The 16,994-nt window shown below is 35.3% G+C and overlaps 1 protein-coding gene and 1 long non-coding RNA gene across 2 annotated transcripts; both read left to right on the top strand.

Moving 5' to 3' along the window:
• Positions 1 to 177: 177 nt before the first annotated feature.
• LOC115924785 (chromaffin granule amine transporter-like) lies at positions 178 to 3,481 on the top strand. The gene is made up of 5 exons (XM_030987614.1): positions 178 to 278; positions 1,129 to 1,192; positions 1,802 to 1,921; positions 2,330 to 2,375; positions 2,909 to 3,481. The coding sequence occupies exons 1-5, from the start codon at positions 237 to 239 to the stop codon at positions 3,093 to 3,095; spliced, it is 459 nt and encodes a 152-aa protein (XP_030843474.1). The 5' UTR covers positions 178 to 236; the 3' UTR covers positions 3,096 to 3,481.
• Positions 3,482 to 8,434: 4,953 nt separating this feature from the next.
• LOC115924784 lies at positions 8,435 to 10,048 on the top strand. The gene is made up of 2 exons (XR_004064436.1): positions 8,435 to 8,499; positions 9,739 to 10,048. It is a non-coding gene; the product is annotated as an uncharacterized LOC115924784 (long non-coding RNA).
• Positions 10,049 to 16,994: the final 6,946 nt, after the last annotated feature.

Genomic DNA, 16,994 nt, shown 5'->3' with positions numbered 1-16,994 from the left:
TGTTGATACAAAATGTATCATGCTTGATATTTTTATGTAAAGTGATAATTTCAAAATAAGAAAATGGGAGGGTTTAATTGTTACAATATTAGAAATTCATCATCCGTTTTATTCACATGTTTATTCATAAAATTTGTGCTTATTATGTATGTCTATATTCATATTTTTGAATGTCGCATAAAAGTATTAAAATTTGGAGAAAACTGTTCACTCTCTGCAATCACAGATGGAGGTGTATGTTTGTTGGGGTGTTAGCGATGGCCATTGGTATTTCCACGGTAAGTTAGATACGTGCACTAATTTCAATTCAATTTCAATTTATTCTTGTTTCCAACAAAACATTACAAATCAATTATAAGCATTTAAAACAAATGTAGAAATACATGTTGGAAACAGAGGGGTCCACTAAAAAGCAATGCCTGTACAAGCGTGAACACCTCAAATGATACTTAGAAATAATTAGTAATTAAATTAGACAAGTTCATGAATATATTATTTGCGTGCGCATATTTTTTTTTCTAAGTTAATAGTTACTTTTGACAACTACGGTATACAGCTTGACAACGGCTCACCCAATACACCAACTATATACTCATGTACGACATATTTATCCAAATACAATGTCAGCATGTCATTGAAAGGAACATGTGTCGATATATCAGGTCAAAGTGGTGTGCAAGAAAAAAGTTTCACACGGTTTAAAGTAGAAAATAAGAATGTCAACGTTTGCTTTTAATCTATATATTTCATAATATACCAAGCATTTAGCTTGAAAGTCTCGTGGAAATTATATATCTTCGGAGGGACTGGCAATAGTTAGGCCTACTTGTTTTCCTCGAGGCTTCGCCCCCGTGGACAAAATAGTACTATGCCAGTCCCTCCTCAGATAAATAATTTCTGGCAGCTTTGTATATTTGTATATTGACTATCTTAGCAGAGCAATATTTTATGTCTATTGTATCATTCTGACGCTTCATGGTTTTGTCTGAAATGCAGGCTTCATTATGTGAATTAGCAATACTATCATTAAAAAATGAAGTAAAAGTATAACAGTAGGAAATGAATAAGTAGTAGTTACAATTTTATATTATTTATACTGATTAATACTATTCACGTTTTATCACATAGATTCCACTAGCTCACGGGATCTGGCACTTGATTCCCTCTATGTGCTTCCTTGGATTTGCATTTGGTGAGTTGAATACTGATAATAGGCCACGCCGGATACATCATCATTATCAACTTTAGGTGGCGCTGTAAAGCGCTGCTGTGGTCTTCACGAGAGCACGCCATGCAACTCTTTCACCTGCCATTTGTGTTGCACCTTTCATTCCTTGTCCAGACACTTTCTTGATATCATCAGTCCAAGATATTGGTGGACGACCTCTACTCCGTTTTCCCTCGACTGCTCCTTGCAGTATTTGCTTCTCAACACCTTGAGATCTCCTCACAATGTGCCCAAAATAGTTTAGTTTTCTTTCCATGATTCCCCTTCTGATGGTCAAGTCTGTTCCAATCTTTTCCAGGACCCACACATTTGTCTTTTTATATTTCCATGACACCTGTAACAGCCTCCTTTAGCACCACATTTCAAAGGCATCAACTCTCTTTCTGTCATTCAAGTCATGGCCCAGGACTCACTTCCGTAAGTCGCAATAGAGACCATGATTAAATCACTCTGCCCCTCCTTTTCTAACCTCCCCCTCTCTCTCTCTCTCACTTTCTCTCTCTCTCTCTCTCTCTCTCCCCTTCTCATTCATTCTAATCTATATTTTTACCCTATCTTTCTCTTTAATGGCAGGTACTGTTGATAGCACCGTAATGGGAATAATGTATCAAATTGTAGACGTTTGGTATGACGGAGCGTACAGCTTGGCTGCCGCCCTTTTAGTCTTTAATTTTAGTCTCGCGTACACAATAGGTAAGTAACGTTTTATCTTGTTCATGATTTGTATTAAACAGACACAGTTCTCATTGAATCCATTTAAAATTAATATATATTTTACCCCCCCCCCCCTCCTCACCATTTCTCTCTAAAACTGCTACTCGTTCTGAGCCTCTTCTCCTGTTTTTTAATAAAACGACAAGTTTTATCATTTAATGTTGAATGACCAAAACAGAAATTAGCAATAGATCGTTCTCTCAAACAAAATTGCAATGCTACCCAAAAGGGTCACTTAGAAAAAGGAGATTATTTAAGGAGATTCGTCATAAAACAGATTTCTTAATTAGAGCATTCTAATTGTTGAGGTTAGATAACGGCTACCCTAAAATAATAAAATAATACAAATAAAAATATAAATCTTAGTTATTACCATTCTCCTTACAGGTACGCTGGCTTCAGGTTCTATTGTTAGATTTATTGGATTTAAATGGTAAGTTTTATGTGAGCTATATAGAACTTCTAGCTGCTGTAATGCCGTGTATTTTACATTCATTCACATTTAAAGCGTTTTTAAAATGCAGAATTTGTCAATCTTTGCAACGGGAGCCAAATCTTTACATGATTTTGTTTAAGAACTTTTATAATGAAGAAAAAAAGGGGTGGCTAAATATTCAATCGAATGTCTGTTACTTGAAGAGAGGGAGAAAGATAGATAGATAGAAAGATAGATAGATAGATAGATAGATAGATAGATGGATGGATATAGAGACAGAGACAGAGACAGAGCAACAAACAATCAGACAGACAAACAGATATAGATAGAGAATGAGAGAGATCTTAAACTATGAGAATAAATGACATTGCGCATTGTTAGCGTGTCTTTAGAAACAATTTATTGATATGACATTTAGAGGGTAAAATTATATTCTATTTTTAATAACTTTCTTCGTCTTTTTAATTGCGACGTACCATAAACCGAACTCAAGTCTAATTACTTTTTTTATATTGCATTTTGTTGTACAGGACTATGTGGAGCTTATCGATAGCCATTCTTGTGTCTTCGCCATTTTGTTTACTGCTCAGTCGAATCCCAGAAGAGAAAGAAACCCTACCATCTCCTGATCAAGATGTTCCGAACTATCCACCCGAGACAATAGAAGATAAACCACAACCATCGCTTGATGAAACCACGCGATTAATCAAACGATGATAACATGATCGCAAAGACTTTCGAGAAACTAATTTAAGGGCAGTCTGAATATTTTATTATAATGTACCAAATTCATGTTCGTATTTTGTAATGTATCATCGTTATGTTCTCACAGTTTAATGAGTGATGATAAACAAGGCTCAGATCGAAATTGCCTACAGGTGGATTTTACGAAAGTCTCACAACACTTTATAATGTGCTCCGGCAACAATAATTGTTCCCGCGGACAACCTCTCACACTAACTAAATTCCTGATTTCAACCATGGCACTATATACCTAACCGTAAATCTACCCTAAAACCAAACCACGACCATATATATTCCTTGCCCTATCTTTGGGCGTGTTTATGCTTCACTTTTTCTGGCCAGAATCAGGCATCTGTTACGCGTTTAGTTTAAAACACCGTTGCGTCAATGCTCACTTTTGTAGAATCACCGAAAAACGGCGATCACGATCGCCGATCGTAAACTCACAAAAAGATGCGTTTACAATTTGTAAACGCGTTTAAATGGGGTCAACGCACTGACCTCTAGTGGGTCTACGTTGCATGCACATTGAAGGTTTGCGAATCCAGCTGGAATACCAATTAAGGCCACACACGGAGAATTGCCTGTAGGAGCAAGAGAAGTGAGCATGAACAGTACACCGTGGAACTGCGATTACGATGAGCGTTTACGATGAGCGTTACAAATCGCTCATTCTACCTTCAAAAGTGAAGCATAAACGCGGAGCAAACGTCCCCGGAGCATGTATCAGATTACTTTCAGACACTTACGGATGCTGTATGCCACTACGATGCCTTTAACAATTTGTGTTCTGTAGTCTATGTTTCATCAAAGAAGAACGCTCTCTGATTAAAATTTAAATAATTTATTTCCAGATTTTTATGGCAGCAAACTAAAGTGTGCTCGTAAGGATCTGTAATACTATTATAATTTATTTTACCCAAACTCTCTATGAATACTATGAAACTAAGTTTTACGGGTTTGCTTCTTTGGCATACCCCTCCGTTTTATAGTATTTAGGTCAACAATGTTTCGTCAATATTTCTATTTTGTCATTTATACAATTTTATCACATTGTTTTATGTCATTATTTTTAAACGAATGTATAAATCCCATCTTTTATTATTGTATTCAATCTCAAAATAAATGATGTAACGTTTCAGTAAATGCACTTTTTAATGTATTCCCCCCTCCCCTTCCCTTCTTCCTTTTTTTTTGTTTTCTTCTTTTGTATTGGTGTTTAGATTCTCTCGGCTTTCCTTTTCCTTTTTTCTTTTCTCAACAATACAATGTATACTTGTTAAGGGGTTGACGTTGATAAGGCTAATTGCCCTTTTTGTTAACCCCACATTCACATAAAATGTTGTTTGCCCCTTCTCTTTGTATTTTTATTGTAATCGATCTTTTATCTGTATACCATGTTTGTATGTTTTGATGTTTTTATGGAGAATGAAATAAATGAAATGAAAATGAAATGATTATTGAATTTATTTCTACTTTGTTAAATGTGTTTGTATTGAAACGGAAATAGATATATCAATTCAAATCAAATCAAGGTCAATGGTTGAATGTAATGGTAATTGATGAGGACATTACCATAAACATTCTTTGAAAATAGTTCAAATTTTCCTCTTCCGAACTCGAAGAACATGAAAAAGGGATACAAAAACTCTTTCTTGTAATATCCAGAACGCGTCACAGCGCCATCATCATTCATGTAGCAGTCGGCGTAAAAAATAGGCGTACTTGGATCGTGTTTTATCAAAGTTATCATCATAATTATTTTGGTATTATTTCTCAAACTTGGCACCATCATATTCTACAAAATAATGGATATTAACTTTATAGAGCAGTATCATCTATTAACCTGGATAATAGTATTTATAATTTTGTTATCCCTCTACTTCACTTTTATTTCATGTTTTGTGGAAATAAATTCGATTCAATTCAATTCAATTAGATTACATGTTACAGGTGAATTGATGTTTGGTCTACACCCAGTCCACGTGGTCTAATACTCATTTCGTCTTCTTATAAGTTGGTCTAATGACCATTTAGGCTTTTCAAATCGTTTACCTAGAAATGATAAAATGTTTTTTTTTTAAATAAAGGCAAAATATTCGTACATCATTAATATATATTTATATTCCAACTTTCAATTTCTCCAAACAATCCTTTTGTACGCAGAACAAATGAATAAAGGTCATGATATCATAAAAAAAATATATTAAAATTAGTTGGTATGCGTAGAATATAATTTTGATCAACAAATTAATTTGCTGCCGTAATTAATAGGAAACTACTGCAAGACAAAGAAAGTAACTTGTTGCTAAATATTATTGTGAGGGAGGGCAGGCAGAGAGAGAGAGAGAGAGAGAGAGAGAGGCAGGTGATTGGAGTCAGATATAGATACAAAGACAGAAAGAGAGATACAAGAGGAACCGTGGACGAAGAGGTAGAGAATACCATGTAAAAACAATTGCTATTATCAGCAGTGGCATAGGAGGGTCCATTCATTGAGGGACACTGGTGTGTCCTGGGGTTATCCAGTGCCGTAATAAGTAAAAACTTTCGGGGGTCAGAACACAATCCATATCACCACCAAGTAGCATAATGCAGGGGCGGCGGAGCGTCTTCCAAAATAGGAAGGGGGCACCAACAAAAACGGTCACTTTCTGGAAAAAAGGGGCACCTACAAAGGGAAAGATCAACAAAACCTACACCATTTTTAGACATTGATATATATACCCCTACATCGTAACGATTGTGATTACAATACCAGAGATGATATCAATATTGTTCTTTGTTTACGTGTTACAAGATACTGCTTAATTTAGCAACATACTTTGCAGTTAGGTGTGATGGTCTGAATATTAATTTTCGAGCAAGCGAAGCGAGCGAGCAAAATTGTATGATTAGTGAGATCCCAGTGCAAAAAATTACATCTTATCAAGAAGACCCCCCCCCCCTAAAAAAAAAAAAAACCTGATGAGTATTAAGCACAATCTAATAAAGAAAGACTTAAAAGTAACATAATTAAGACATCTATAAATGCGAGCGAGCGTAGCAAACGAGCTCTAGGGGAACAATTAGGGGTGCATGTTATCGAAAAAGGGAAAGTAGGTACCTATCAAAAGGAAAAAGGATGGTTTTTAGAAAAGAAAAGGTGCTCGTGTCAAAATAAAAAGGGCAATTATCAGAGCCTTCAGAGGTGAAAATGGACGGCCATGCATTATGGCTCAAGGCATGGGCACACAGAGGATTTTTTTTATGTTGGGAACCGGGGTAAAATGCAATAAATAATTGAAAATTTATTGCATTTTCTGTTTTTTTTTTAAATTTATGGAAACTGCCCCCTACCCTAGCCCCCGCTGCGTACAGTCATGGTTCAGTGACGAAGCAATGACCTCGTAACTGTGAGGCCCCAGGATCAAAAACGTGTCGATGTGCTATATTAGTGCCCACTTATGACTTAAGGGCGTAGGTCCCCTAGTTGATAAGCATAGTAGCATACACATGCTTTAGCAATCACACAAAACACACATTGTCAAATTACTTTATTCAATAAAATCTGAGAATGTATACTATTATCTAGATCTATTATTTTTTAATTATTTTTTAAATAATTCCATAAAATGGGGTAAAACAAAAATATTCCAACTATAAATTATGAGCGACAGTGTATGTAAAAAGGAGCTTTTTGTGGGTACCTGAAAAAGTGGATGAAACAGTGCCCCCCCCCCCCCCACACTCCCATCGGAAGTGCTGCCTCTGGCATGAGGCAAAAATGAGAAGAAAAGCCCGGAAATCGTGTCGTTTGAGCAACATTTGTAAATCACTGGCATCGAATTTTAGAAATAAACCACGTTTGAATTTCATTAGGCGGTCAACTACCCCCCCCCCCCCATGTTGCCGCCGTGTTGTTGTTTTTTGTTTTTAGGCGTGTAGCATTCAGTTATGAATATTGATGTATTAGTCTTAGTTTGCCTCAAATCATTATTTAGTAAATGTTTATAGAACGTACAATTAGCACTTACATTTTCTATAATATAGTTCAGTCTTAATTGTATCATACTATATTATTGTCTAGGCCAACAGAGCCATTGTAGAATTTTTTTTTTGTAACTGACAATGCTACCCTGTGGAAACAAAACTACAAATGAATAAATAGGTTGATGTGAAATTGTAAGTGAAATACATCTATGTATGTATGACAACATGAAAAAAGGAGAGATTATAGGCCGAATTAAAACATAGATCATCTACGATGATGAAAACATATTTTGAGTTTTGATTGATTGATTGATTTTTATTCGACAAGCTTCCAACATACAACAATATACAATAATAACAGATCAGAAATAAGTCAGCTTGAACAGGATAACCCACGAAAGCTCGAGAGCTTATTTCCAGTGGGGTCCCTTACAGACATGTATAACATTAATAACTTTAAATAGTAATAATTATTTACAAACAGCCGGAAAAGAAAAATAAAAGAATTACTTATTAAAGATAATAATAATAACAACATTAAACTGAAGATAGAAATGATAATAAGTACAAGAAGAAAAGGAAGAAGGAGAAGAAGAAAAAGAGGCGGAGGAAGAAGAGGAAAATAATGATGAATTTGTAGAATTTCTATAACGTACGAAAACATAAGTATATACAAAATGAAAAAGTATGAACCGGCAGAAGAATACAAATTTCAATCATATAACATGTCATTTACTTCTCTTATCTGACTGTCAAGTATTAGGTATTCTAATTTCCTCTTAAAATGAGCATAGTTTTCTATTTCCTTTACACCATTGGGAAGGGAATTCCAATGTTTTATGGCATTGTAATAAAACGAATTTCCAATACTACCTACTCTTTCTGGTAAGTTAAAGTTGAATCGGCTATTTCTTGTATTATAATCATGTAAGTCAGTAACATAGATCGAAGTTGGATCAAATATAATGATTCGACCTAGTATGATATATTTATGCACGTGATGCAATACGAGTTGTTGGGTACTATACTTCTACTTCTACTTCTACGACGATACTCAGCAGGATCCATCCCGGGATCCATAAGTCAGGATGTAGTGCTGAGGAAATACTAGTAGTAATAGAAACTTGTCCAGGAAACACCGAAGGGACAGCAAGTCATTAAAGTGCATGTTAAAAATACATTTATCAATATGCACAATTTCAATATGATACTCAGTTTGAGAAGTATATTTAGGTCTATGGAAGTAATACTAATAGGAATATGGTATACGCAGGATAGTTGGCTGGTTAGGTTGTCTACGGCCATTGGTCAAAAGATACGCAGGCTCAAATATCCGACCAATCACAAACATCATACCATGACCCATTCTGTTATTCACCAAGGATTCATTCAAAACAATCTTTCTGTGAGTTAATCAATATATTTTGGTGTAATTTACGACATCTAGTTAATAAAGATATCTGAATTTAAATGTAACTGATTAAGAATAAGATTTCGATATGTTTTGCATAATAACGTTTATTTTTAATCGGACAGAATCGCTGTTTTATGTATATTTCCTTAATTCGATTTCAGGTGCCGGTTGGTCGGTCCCATGTGTGGTTTTCCGTGTGTCGCTTTGCATGAAATGAATTGTGCTAATGTCAAAAGGACTCAATGTCAGAAAAGCAAGTAGATCTAGACACATGGAATTGTGAAAATTAGACTCAAGAAACAGAAGAAGTTTGATGCTTTTGTATTGGATGTCTTCGAGGATGAATCTGGCTAAAAGTTTGGCTGAAACTCAGTCAAACTGAGACTGAGTGAAAGTGAAATTGAAAAGCCTGAGTGAAAGGCTGAAAATATAAATAAAAGCCTGAAACTAAATAGATCTAGGCTGAATTGCAAGCAAACACAAACGGCTTTAGAGATGCCAAACCGAGTGATATTCAGTAATAGTGTTGATGGTGAACAAAAGAAAAAAGCGATGAATAATATTTTGATATACGGCCCAGCTGCAAAAACTGTCAGGTTTTGCAGGTTTAGGTTAGGGTTAGGTTTAAGGCAATAAGGGTTATGGTTAGGGTTGGGGTAGAGTCACACATAGCTGCATTATTATCCTGGCTGTGTATTAAAGCTGTGCTATTGATTCTCAACATTTCAAACACCACTGTACAAAGCTCAACTGATTTCACTCGAAATCAGTAATTTAGTGACAATTGATGTCGCCTAAATGGCAGTGAAATACAATTTTTTTAACTTACCGATGTTAGAAAGAATAATTAAAAAATTCAAATTGTAAGTCTACTGTCAAACTTGCTGATCAGCCACATCGGCATGATTGTGTGCATTTGTGTATTAAGAGTGTATGGTCTATTCATGAATGCAAATGCTACCTATTAACACGTAGTGCAGTGCTAGAGGTCAATACGCATTAGCATTGACTCTCTGTGCTTTGCTGGAGTGGTTAGAGTTAGTGTTAAGGTTAGGATAAAATGACAAAAACTGACTGTTTTTGCAGCTGGGCCGAGTTATCTTTGAGCCGAGTTAGCCCGGATTCATTTTGATATATATTTTGCATAAATAACGTACATCTTAAATTGGACTGCAGAGTCGCTGTATGACTATTAATGTTATCATGTACATTTATTTCATTCAATTTCAGGTGCCGGTTGGGCGGTCCCACATGTGGTTTTCCATGTGTTGCTTTGCATGAAATGAATTGTGCTAATGTCAAAAGGACTCCATTGTCAGAAAAGCAAGTAGACACATGGAATTGTGAAAATATGGCAACGAAACAAACATCCGAAATCAGACTCAAGAAAAAGAAGAAATGTGATGCCTTTGTATTGGACGTCTTCGAGGATGAATCTAGCTCAAAAGGTTTGGCTGAAAAGGCTGAATTGCAAGCAAACACAAACGGCTTTGGAGATGCCAAACCGACTGATGGTAATGATGGTGAACAAAAAAAAAAAGTGAAGAAGAAATCCAGTCTCCAAGTTGCATTTGAAAAGTTCCGCAAAACCAGACAGGTGAGTTCAAGATTTTTTTATAATTTAAAATTTGAGATTTAGATCTAGACCTAGGCTAGAAGACAGGAATAGAAACTAGAGTAGGTCTAGATCTAGAATCTATATCGATATAAAAGACATTGTTTATTATAGAATGTATGTTGTTTATGGTTTTACTTCTGCCAGTCCTGGAATATATCAAAACCTGACACAACATGATGTCTAAGTCAGTAAACGGTATTGACGTCATACCTGAATTAGTACGAAAAAGTAAACTGTACAAAATAAATTGCTCTCTGTCGTGTTCCTTTTTGCTACATGTGCAGCATTTGTGAATCCGCTAGTTTAGCTATAAATGATCGACCCAACAAAAATCAACCGCCAAAAACTTGGTCCCTACGGTTCGATTCAAAGTGCATAAATATCTTTTGATGTAAGTGAGCAGATGAGCAAGTAAGTAAATAGGTTATGAATACTGTTTGAGGAAAAACAGATGCAGTATAAGAGAAAACCTAAATGGCTCCATTGGTAGAAGCATTTCGTTGAATACTGACAAATTTCAAGCCAGTGGCTAAACCCAGAACCAGACTAGAAGATTTTTTACTTGCACCTTATGTACATAGGACACCCAGCACTTCACGTCCTTTGTAACACACACACCCCTTTCATCTGCAAGAATCTTCAAAAGTGAAGAAGGCAGATTAAGAGGAAGAAGAAGAAGAAACCTTTTTTTTTTTAAAGTTAGAATGAGACAGTGTTCAGAAAGAGTCTGTGCAGGTAGCAGCTATATGTACAGTAGGTGGATGAGTGAAAACTATACTAAATGTAAGTTCAGTTAGTTCCTTGGCACTTTATCCACAGTGTAAATCATGCAGAGTTTCCTCATTGAATGTGAAGATAACTATTTGAATAGTGGGAGTTCCTACATACTGTACATGTACATGTACGTGCAGTGCATCTCAAGGTGCTCCTACCCAGAATTTCAACTGTTTATATGCTTCAGAAATCTTGCATGCAGCAAAAAGTATCAGGCCAATGCTTGGACCGTGTAGCATTGTGGATAACTCAGAGCATGGCCTATTTCTTCAGAGTATTATTTTGTTTGAGCAACAACGTGGTTGTTTTTAAAGGAAAATCAAACCATATCAGACAACTACCGGTACCCTAAAAGAGAGCAGAAAAATCAGAGAAGCAGACTAGCGAAAGTTATGAACATTATGAAAGTTATGAATTCTAAAAAATTGTAATCACTATATGGGCATCGGCTGAATCAGTAATGTCACTGTGATGTGCATGTAGTGCCTGACAAGTGACAACTTTCCCTCTGTTTCGACACACATAATGACCAAAATGTCAATCTTTCAAAATGTATGACTCAGAGGGGCTTTTCCTTTCAATAGAGTTTATAAAGGGCCTATAATATGGTATTATGCTGTCCATAACATATTTGAATCTGAGTGATCCAATGGAGGAAGCACTTGGGAAAAAATAGTAATTAATGATACTTTAGTATATGAAAAACGGGAAGTTGTCCATGCCCTCATCAAAATCAACTGACCAAATTGCCAATTTGAGATGCATTTAACATATGTGATATTATATTTTAAATATTCATAACTCTGTTATTAATAGTCCAATTTATTTTGAAAACTGTCATCATCCTGTAAACTCTTATTTTATACACATGAACTGGTTACTGGATTGCCCTGATAGAGTTCCTGAGTTAAATTGAATGCACATTACATAAACTGTAACTGACGAGAATTCATCACACTTACTTTTGGACGATATTGGTATCATCCATTTAGAAACTCACTTTTTAAGTACATGTACATGTCAGGCTTAATTAGTTTTTTGTCCTTCCCTGTTATTGATATTAAGGGACAGGTTTCGATACAGTGCGGTTACTTTGGTAGTCATAACTCATAACTTTTCCACACTTAAGTCAACACTTTGCTTTATAAATAGAAAAAGGACTTACCGGTACTCATTCATCTTAGACTATAGGCTACAGTGTAAGTATCGAAATATATTTGAACCAAAATGCAAATTTATGGAAAGTTAACCTGTGCACAATGCTATTCATATATGAAACTATTTGAAACAGCAACTACATCAGCAATATCTCACATCTCTATCAGCTTGCAAATATAAAGTTAACCAGTAACATGTGTGCAATGTCATTCAATACTATTGAAATATTGAAATGTTAGAGCTCCCTCTATGGTAGAGAATGGATCAGTCTATTCATGGGAAAACCCATCGCCTGAGGTTCAATGAGCAGTGATAATGACAATGATCTGAAATCTTGCGCAGGAAGCCTCTTGAGTGTATCTATTTCAAACTTTAATGAATATGTAGTTTTGGTTTTCATCTTTTGATTGACACTAATGGAAACCCATTACAGCTTTTGTAATTTGAATTTAGAATTTACAATGTATGTATGACTCAAGGTAAAGTGAAATCCTTATTATTTTTATTATTTTTTTAAATTGCAACCCAAATTTGAGGTTAGATTTCAAATACAAATAAAAATACAAACAGATAACAATGGTAGAAATAATGTACACAATACACATTCAAAGAAACTATCAAGTCTGGTACATATGAGCAACAATGTGCTACAATCAAATTAATACATATTTTAAAATGAATTAAAGTAAGCTCCTTGGTACAATATTTATGATGACTTAATGTGCAGTTGAAACAGAAAAGGGAAAATAAAGCATGTTGTCAGAGTGAAAACAAGAGCTTGGCATCCACAAAGAAGGAGCACATTTTAGACATCACAAAAATTGTGGGGGAAAACCCATATGAATGGAAAACCAACTACCCGGTACATAATTTAAATGATTATGAACCTCTATAGCATGTGTGTACTGTGTATTTTATGTACACACTTGATACCTGTAGATCTGTAGGCAGAGTCATTTTCTTTGGTATCCTATATATGGAATATTGTGTAGTTTTTTTTGTCAACATATTTCATTCGTTTTTGGCCCAAAAGTGACCGAAAAGGGCCATCAGGGCACATTTTCATAGATTAAACACATCAACCCCCCTTTGCTAATAATAATGATTGGAAATTTGCCCCAGACCAAAGTGACCATAATTATAGTTTTTTTGCTAAATTCACAAAAATATTGTGAGTAGCATCACTCTGATATTTTTGGAATCATTGCTAATTTTTTACACCAGATACCTGGTAAGCTATTCAAAACTTCCCCACCCAAATTCTGATTGAATCACTTAAATCTCACAACAATGCCACAGATGATTTTTTCTTGTCTACTTTTCCCCATGAGGCATAATATGAAATTGACTAAAAATTGGTGTCCCTAGTTGTCACTGTGGATTGTGAATCCACCGTTTTAGATGTTAGTTAAAAAGTGGTCACTGGTCAATGAAAAGCCAAACTACAGGCTTTAGTGACCCCTGTCTACAATGACCACATTTTTTGTTTCCCTTGAAAATGGTTTCTCACTTTTGTGTTTCCTTCGGGCTGGTGCTATAGAGAGGTTTGACCGTCTGTACTTGATTCCAGTCTTGTTACCAAACTTAATCAGAAACTCTCTATAGACCAGGCCTTCTCAACTTGCGGCGCGCGCGCCACTTGTGGCGCTTGCGGTCAGTCGGAGTGGCGCGCGACTGTTGCAACAACAAAACAAAAAACAGAAAGAAAGAAAAAATATATTTTAGAATCAAATACTCAGCTAAATCAAGAAGTTGCAGTCAAATTTGGTCCCAAAATGCCTGCTTAACAAACAAGAAGAAAGAGGAATTTATTGTTTTTTACCATTTTATACGAATCTAAACCTAAGGTCTGAACAACATTTAGCTTACGATGGGATACCAATTTTAACATTGCCAATCTCTGGAAACATCTTGTTTTTTTGTTGTTTGATTTTCACTTTATTTTGACATTTCCTATGTTTATTGCACACAAAACACTACATTTAAATATACCTCCAGTGTAATTGTACCCAGGAATTGTACTAATTTTGTCACATCAATATGAAATTATGATTGATTATATTGTGGAATGAACTGGTCCTAAAAATGCCATTTTTTTGCAGTCATTGGAAGAAAAGAAATGACCAGTGATGTCAAACAGTGAGAACTTGTGCTTCTGGTATTATACTACCCTGTGTAATTAAAGACAAACCTTATTGGCACAAAAAAGCCACAAGTTATCACCTTCTTTCCTCACCATGTGTACAGTCGTGCTGTTCACATGCCATTGCCATCCAAACACGAAGTCAGTCAAACAAGTACTAGAAGTCTCAACTAATGTCCTAGGCTTTCAGTGTAGGTGCTAGACCCACAAGGTCCTGAAACAAAGAACTACCGGTAGACAAATCAACAAGGACCAGTTTCAATGCCAACATGACACCATGACATGGCTTGATTCAACATGGTCTGAAGAGGGACCAGGTTCTTAACAATAACTGTGTTGCATGATAGACACACACTCCACCCCTATATTTTCAATACAAATACGGATGAATAAAGGACTGTGTACATAACACACAAGCCATCCATCAGACTCTGAAGAAAGCTACACATCTGCACTACACTGGTATTTGTATTTTGGAGAAAGACACCTTTTGGTACTGCAAGGAGTTTCTTCTCCTTGTTTTTCCTTTCCACAAATGCAAAAAAATAGTTTGTAATGTAATACCTTGACATAGATCCTTGTAATAATAGTATTGATTAATTGACTAAGTTTATTTTACATACCGGTACTAATAAAGTAAGGTACAAATGTGTAGAATTATCTAAAAAATACCTGCAAATATGATTGATGGGTATTGAATATGAATCCACTCAGCTATATTGTACTCCTACTATTGCTGTTGACTTTAAAGATGAAAAACTTGGATGAGAGAGAGAGAGACAGAGACAGAGAGGGAGAGACAGACAGACAAAGGAGGGGGGGGGGGGGTTAATAGTGATATCATGTTACAATATATTGACTTCCATATCTTGGTACATGTACTAGTTTCTTATAAAGGGTTGGAAATTTAACTAAATGCCAGTGATCATTGTTCCAATACTTGCCTCTTAATTTGTTTCTCACATATTGATTGACCGCTCAATATTTAATACAGAAGTAGAATGGTTTCCACTTGAGACTACAATAGACATCGCAGTTTCCCACATCATTACCAGTCTTTGTATTCGTGGAAACCTGAAGAATTGACTTGCCCCCCCCCCCCTCCCCTCTCCTCCCCATGTCGCTAGACAATAAACCTTGCCATTAACTTGTCCCTGACCCATATGCTGCAATGGAGCATTCCCCCGGCAACCATGATGCCCATTGTTTAGTTGACATAGCAACAGACAGGCAGCATCGCAGTCAGAAGTTGGTAATCCTTTGTTTCTTTGTTTCTTTGTTTCTACCAATTAGTTTCTTGTGCACGAGTTGAATTATCATCACTTTTATAACGATGTTGAAGGCCAACAATAAGCTATTGTCCTTGACTGAACGTGATATGATATTTGATGGGGAAAAGATAAATTGAGTTATTAACTTATTGATTTCTGACATTTATACAGGGCAGCACATTTCCACCAATAGGGGTGATCATCCTGGATGCCCTGTTTGGTGATCACAAAATAAATGCAATAACAGTCAATCATGAATATAATTATATTAAAACTCAAAACAGTAGCAGAAAAAAACACAGAACAAAATAATATAGGTTAAGTTATATACATGTACACAAATTCTTTGGTTTCCTTAAAATAATTGTGGACTTTTTCAACAAAATACTGTTCCATACCATACTACATCATGTATAGATGGTAATCTGCTTTTAAAACAGATGAAATATAATCATTACTTTTCAGACATTTTAATTTTGTTAGGAAATTTTCTGAAGCTCAGCAACAAAGTAGAAAGACAATCTTGGCAACATAAATTCAAACTTGAGATTGAAGTACGTATTTACATAGCATATATTACAATATTGAAATCTTTTTAATAAACGTTGACTGGAATTAATATAGCATTTGAATATGTACATGTACAAGCTAAATACTAATGAACATATCAATATCTTTCATACTTAACAAATGACGTCATTCATTCAATTTGAAAAGCTTCATGTCATGTCAGAAGTTTTCAAGTATTTTGTTTGCATAATCTAAATCAATGGGGAGGCATCACCCGGAAATGAAATTGAGTAAAAAGAAATATAAACTTGAATTTGAGAATTTAGTTCAATAACGCCTAGAGCAAGTCTCAATAGAGCATATCACATACAGTAAATTTGCTTTATTTCATTTTTTGTTGTTGTATTTGGTTCCCACCTACAGTATATTTTGAAAAGGAGAAAAAGTCGCAAATTACACCATGTTGAATTTGTTTTTCTCTGTGAAGACTGTTTTTATTGGTTGGTTTGTGAACTAGTGCTGTAACATCACGGATATCTCCAATTCCGTTTAACCGCCTGTCAAAACCGGACGGTTTTCGGTTAAACGATTTATTTAAAAAAAAAAAAAAAAAAAAAAAAATCGTTTTTTTTTTTTTTTTTTTTTTTTTTTTTTTTTTGGCCGTGTGAAAAAGCAGGAAGGTGATTTAACTGAAGGCGCCGATTTGGGCTTGTGAACTAGTCACAAATAATAGTAACAATGTCGTTTTAGAATAATGTGTAAGATCATTAAAGTAAATTAAAAACAGTAGAGGACCTAGGATAGAACCTTGTGGTACACCATGTGTTAAACTTGGATGAATATATATTGAGATCTATTACAAAGATTACTTTCAAACCAAGATGACAGACAAATTGGAGTGTTGTTCTAGTTTCCAAGTGGTAAGTCATCACACCGATTACTGAGCTGGGAGACATTGCCAGGCATAGTGCCAGGTGGAGGGGCATAAATCGAAATCGAAAAAAAAAAAAAA

Source organism: Strongylocentrotus purpuratus, unplaced genomic scaffold (assembly GCF_000002235.5).
Source record: "Strongylocentrotus purpuratus isolate Spur 01 unplaced genomic scaffold, Spur_5.0 spur5_scaffold_16, whole genome shotgun sequence".
Lineage (NCBI taxonomy): Eukaryota > Metazoa > Echinodermata > Echinoidea > Camarodonta > Strongylocentrotidae > Strongylocentrotus > Strongylocentrotus purpuratus.
The sequence above is the reverse complement of the archived record's forward strand: the minus strand, read 5'-3'. Positions and strand labels throughout refer to the sequence as shown.

What these genes read in the sequence shown, in the direction of transcription:
- LOC115924785 (XM_030987614.1), top strand. Translation starts at nt 237, where the DNA reads ATGTTTGTTGGGGTGTTAGCGATGGCCATTGGTATTTCCACG. An exon ending in CTTCCTTGGATTTGCATTTG is followed by an intron (nt 1,193 to 1,801) that starts GTGAGTTGAATA and finishes CTTTAATGGCAG; the next exon opens with GTACTGTTGATAGCACCGTA. An exon ending in AGATTTATTGGATTTAAATG is followed by an intron (nt 2,376 to 2,908) that starts GTAAGTTTTATG and finishes TTTGTTGTACAG; the next exon opens with GACTATGTGGAGCTTATCGA.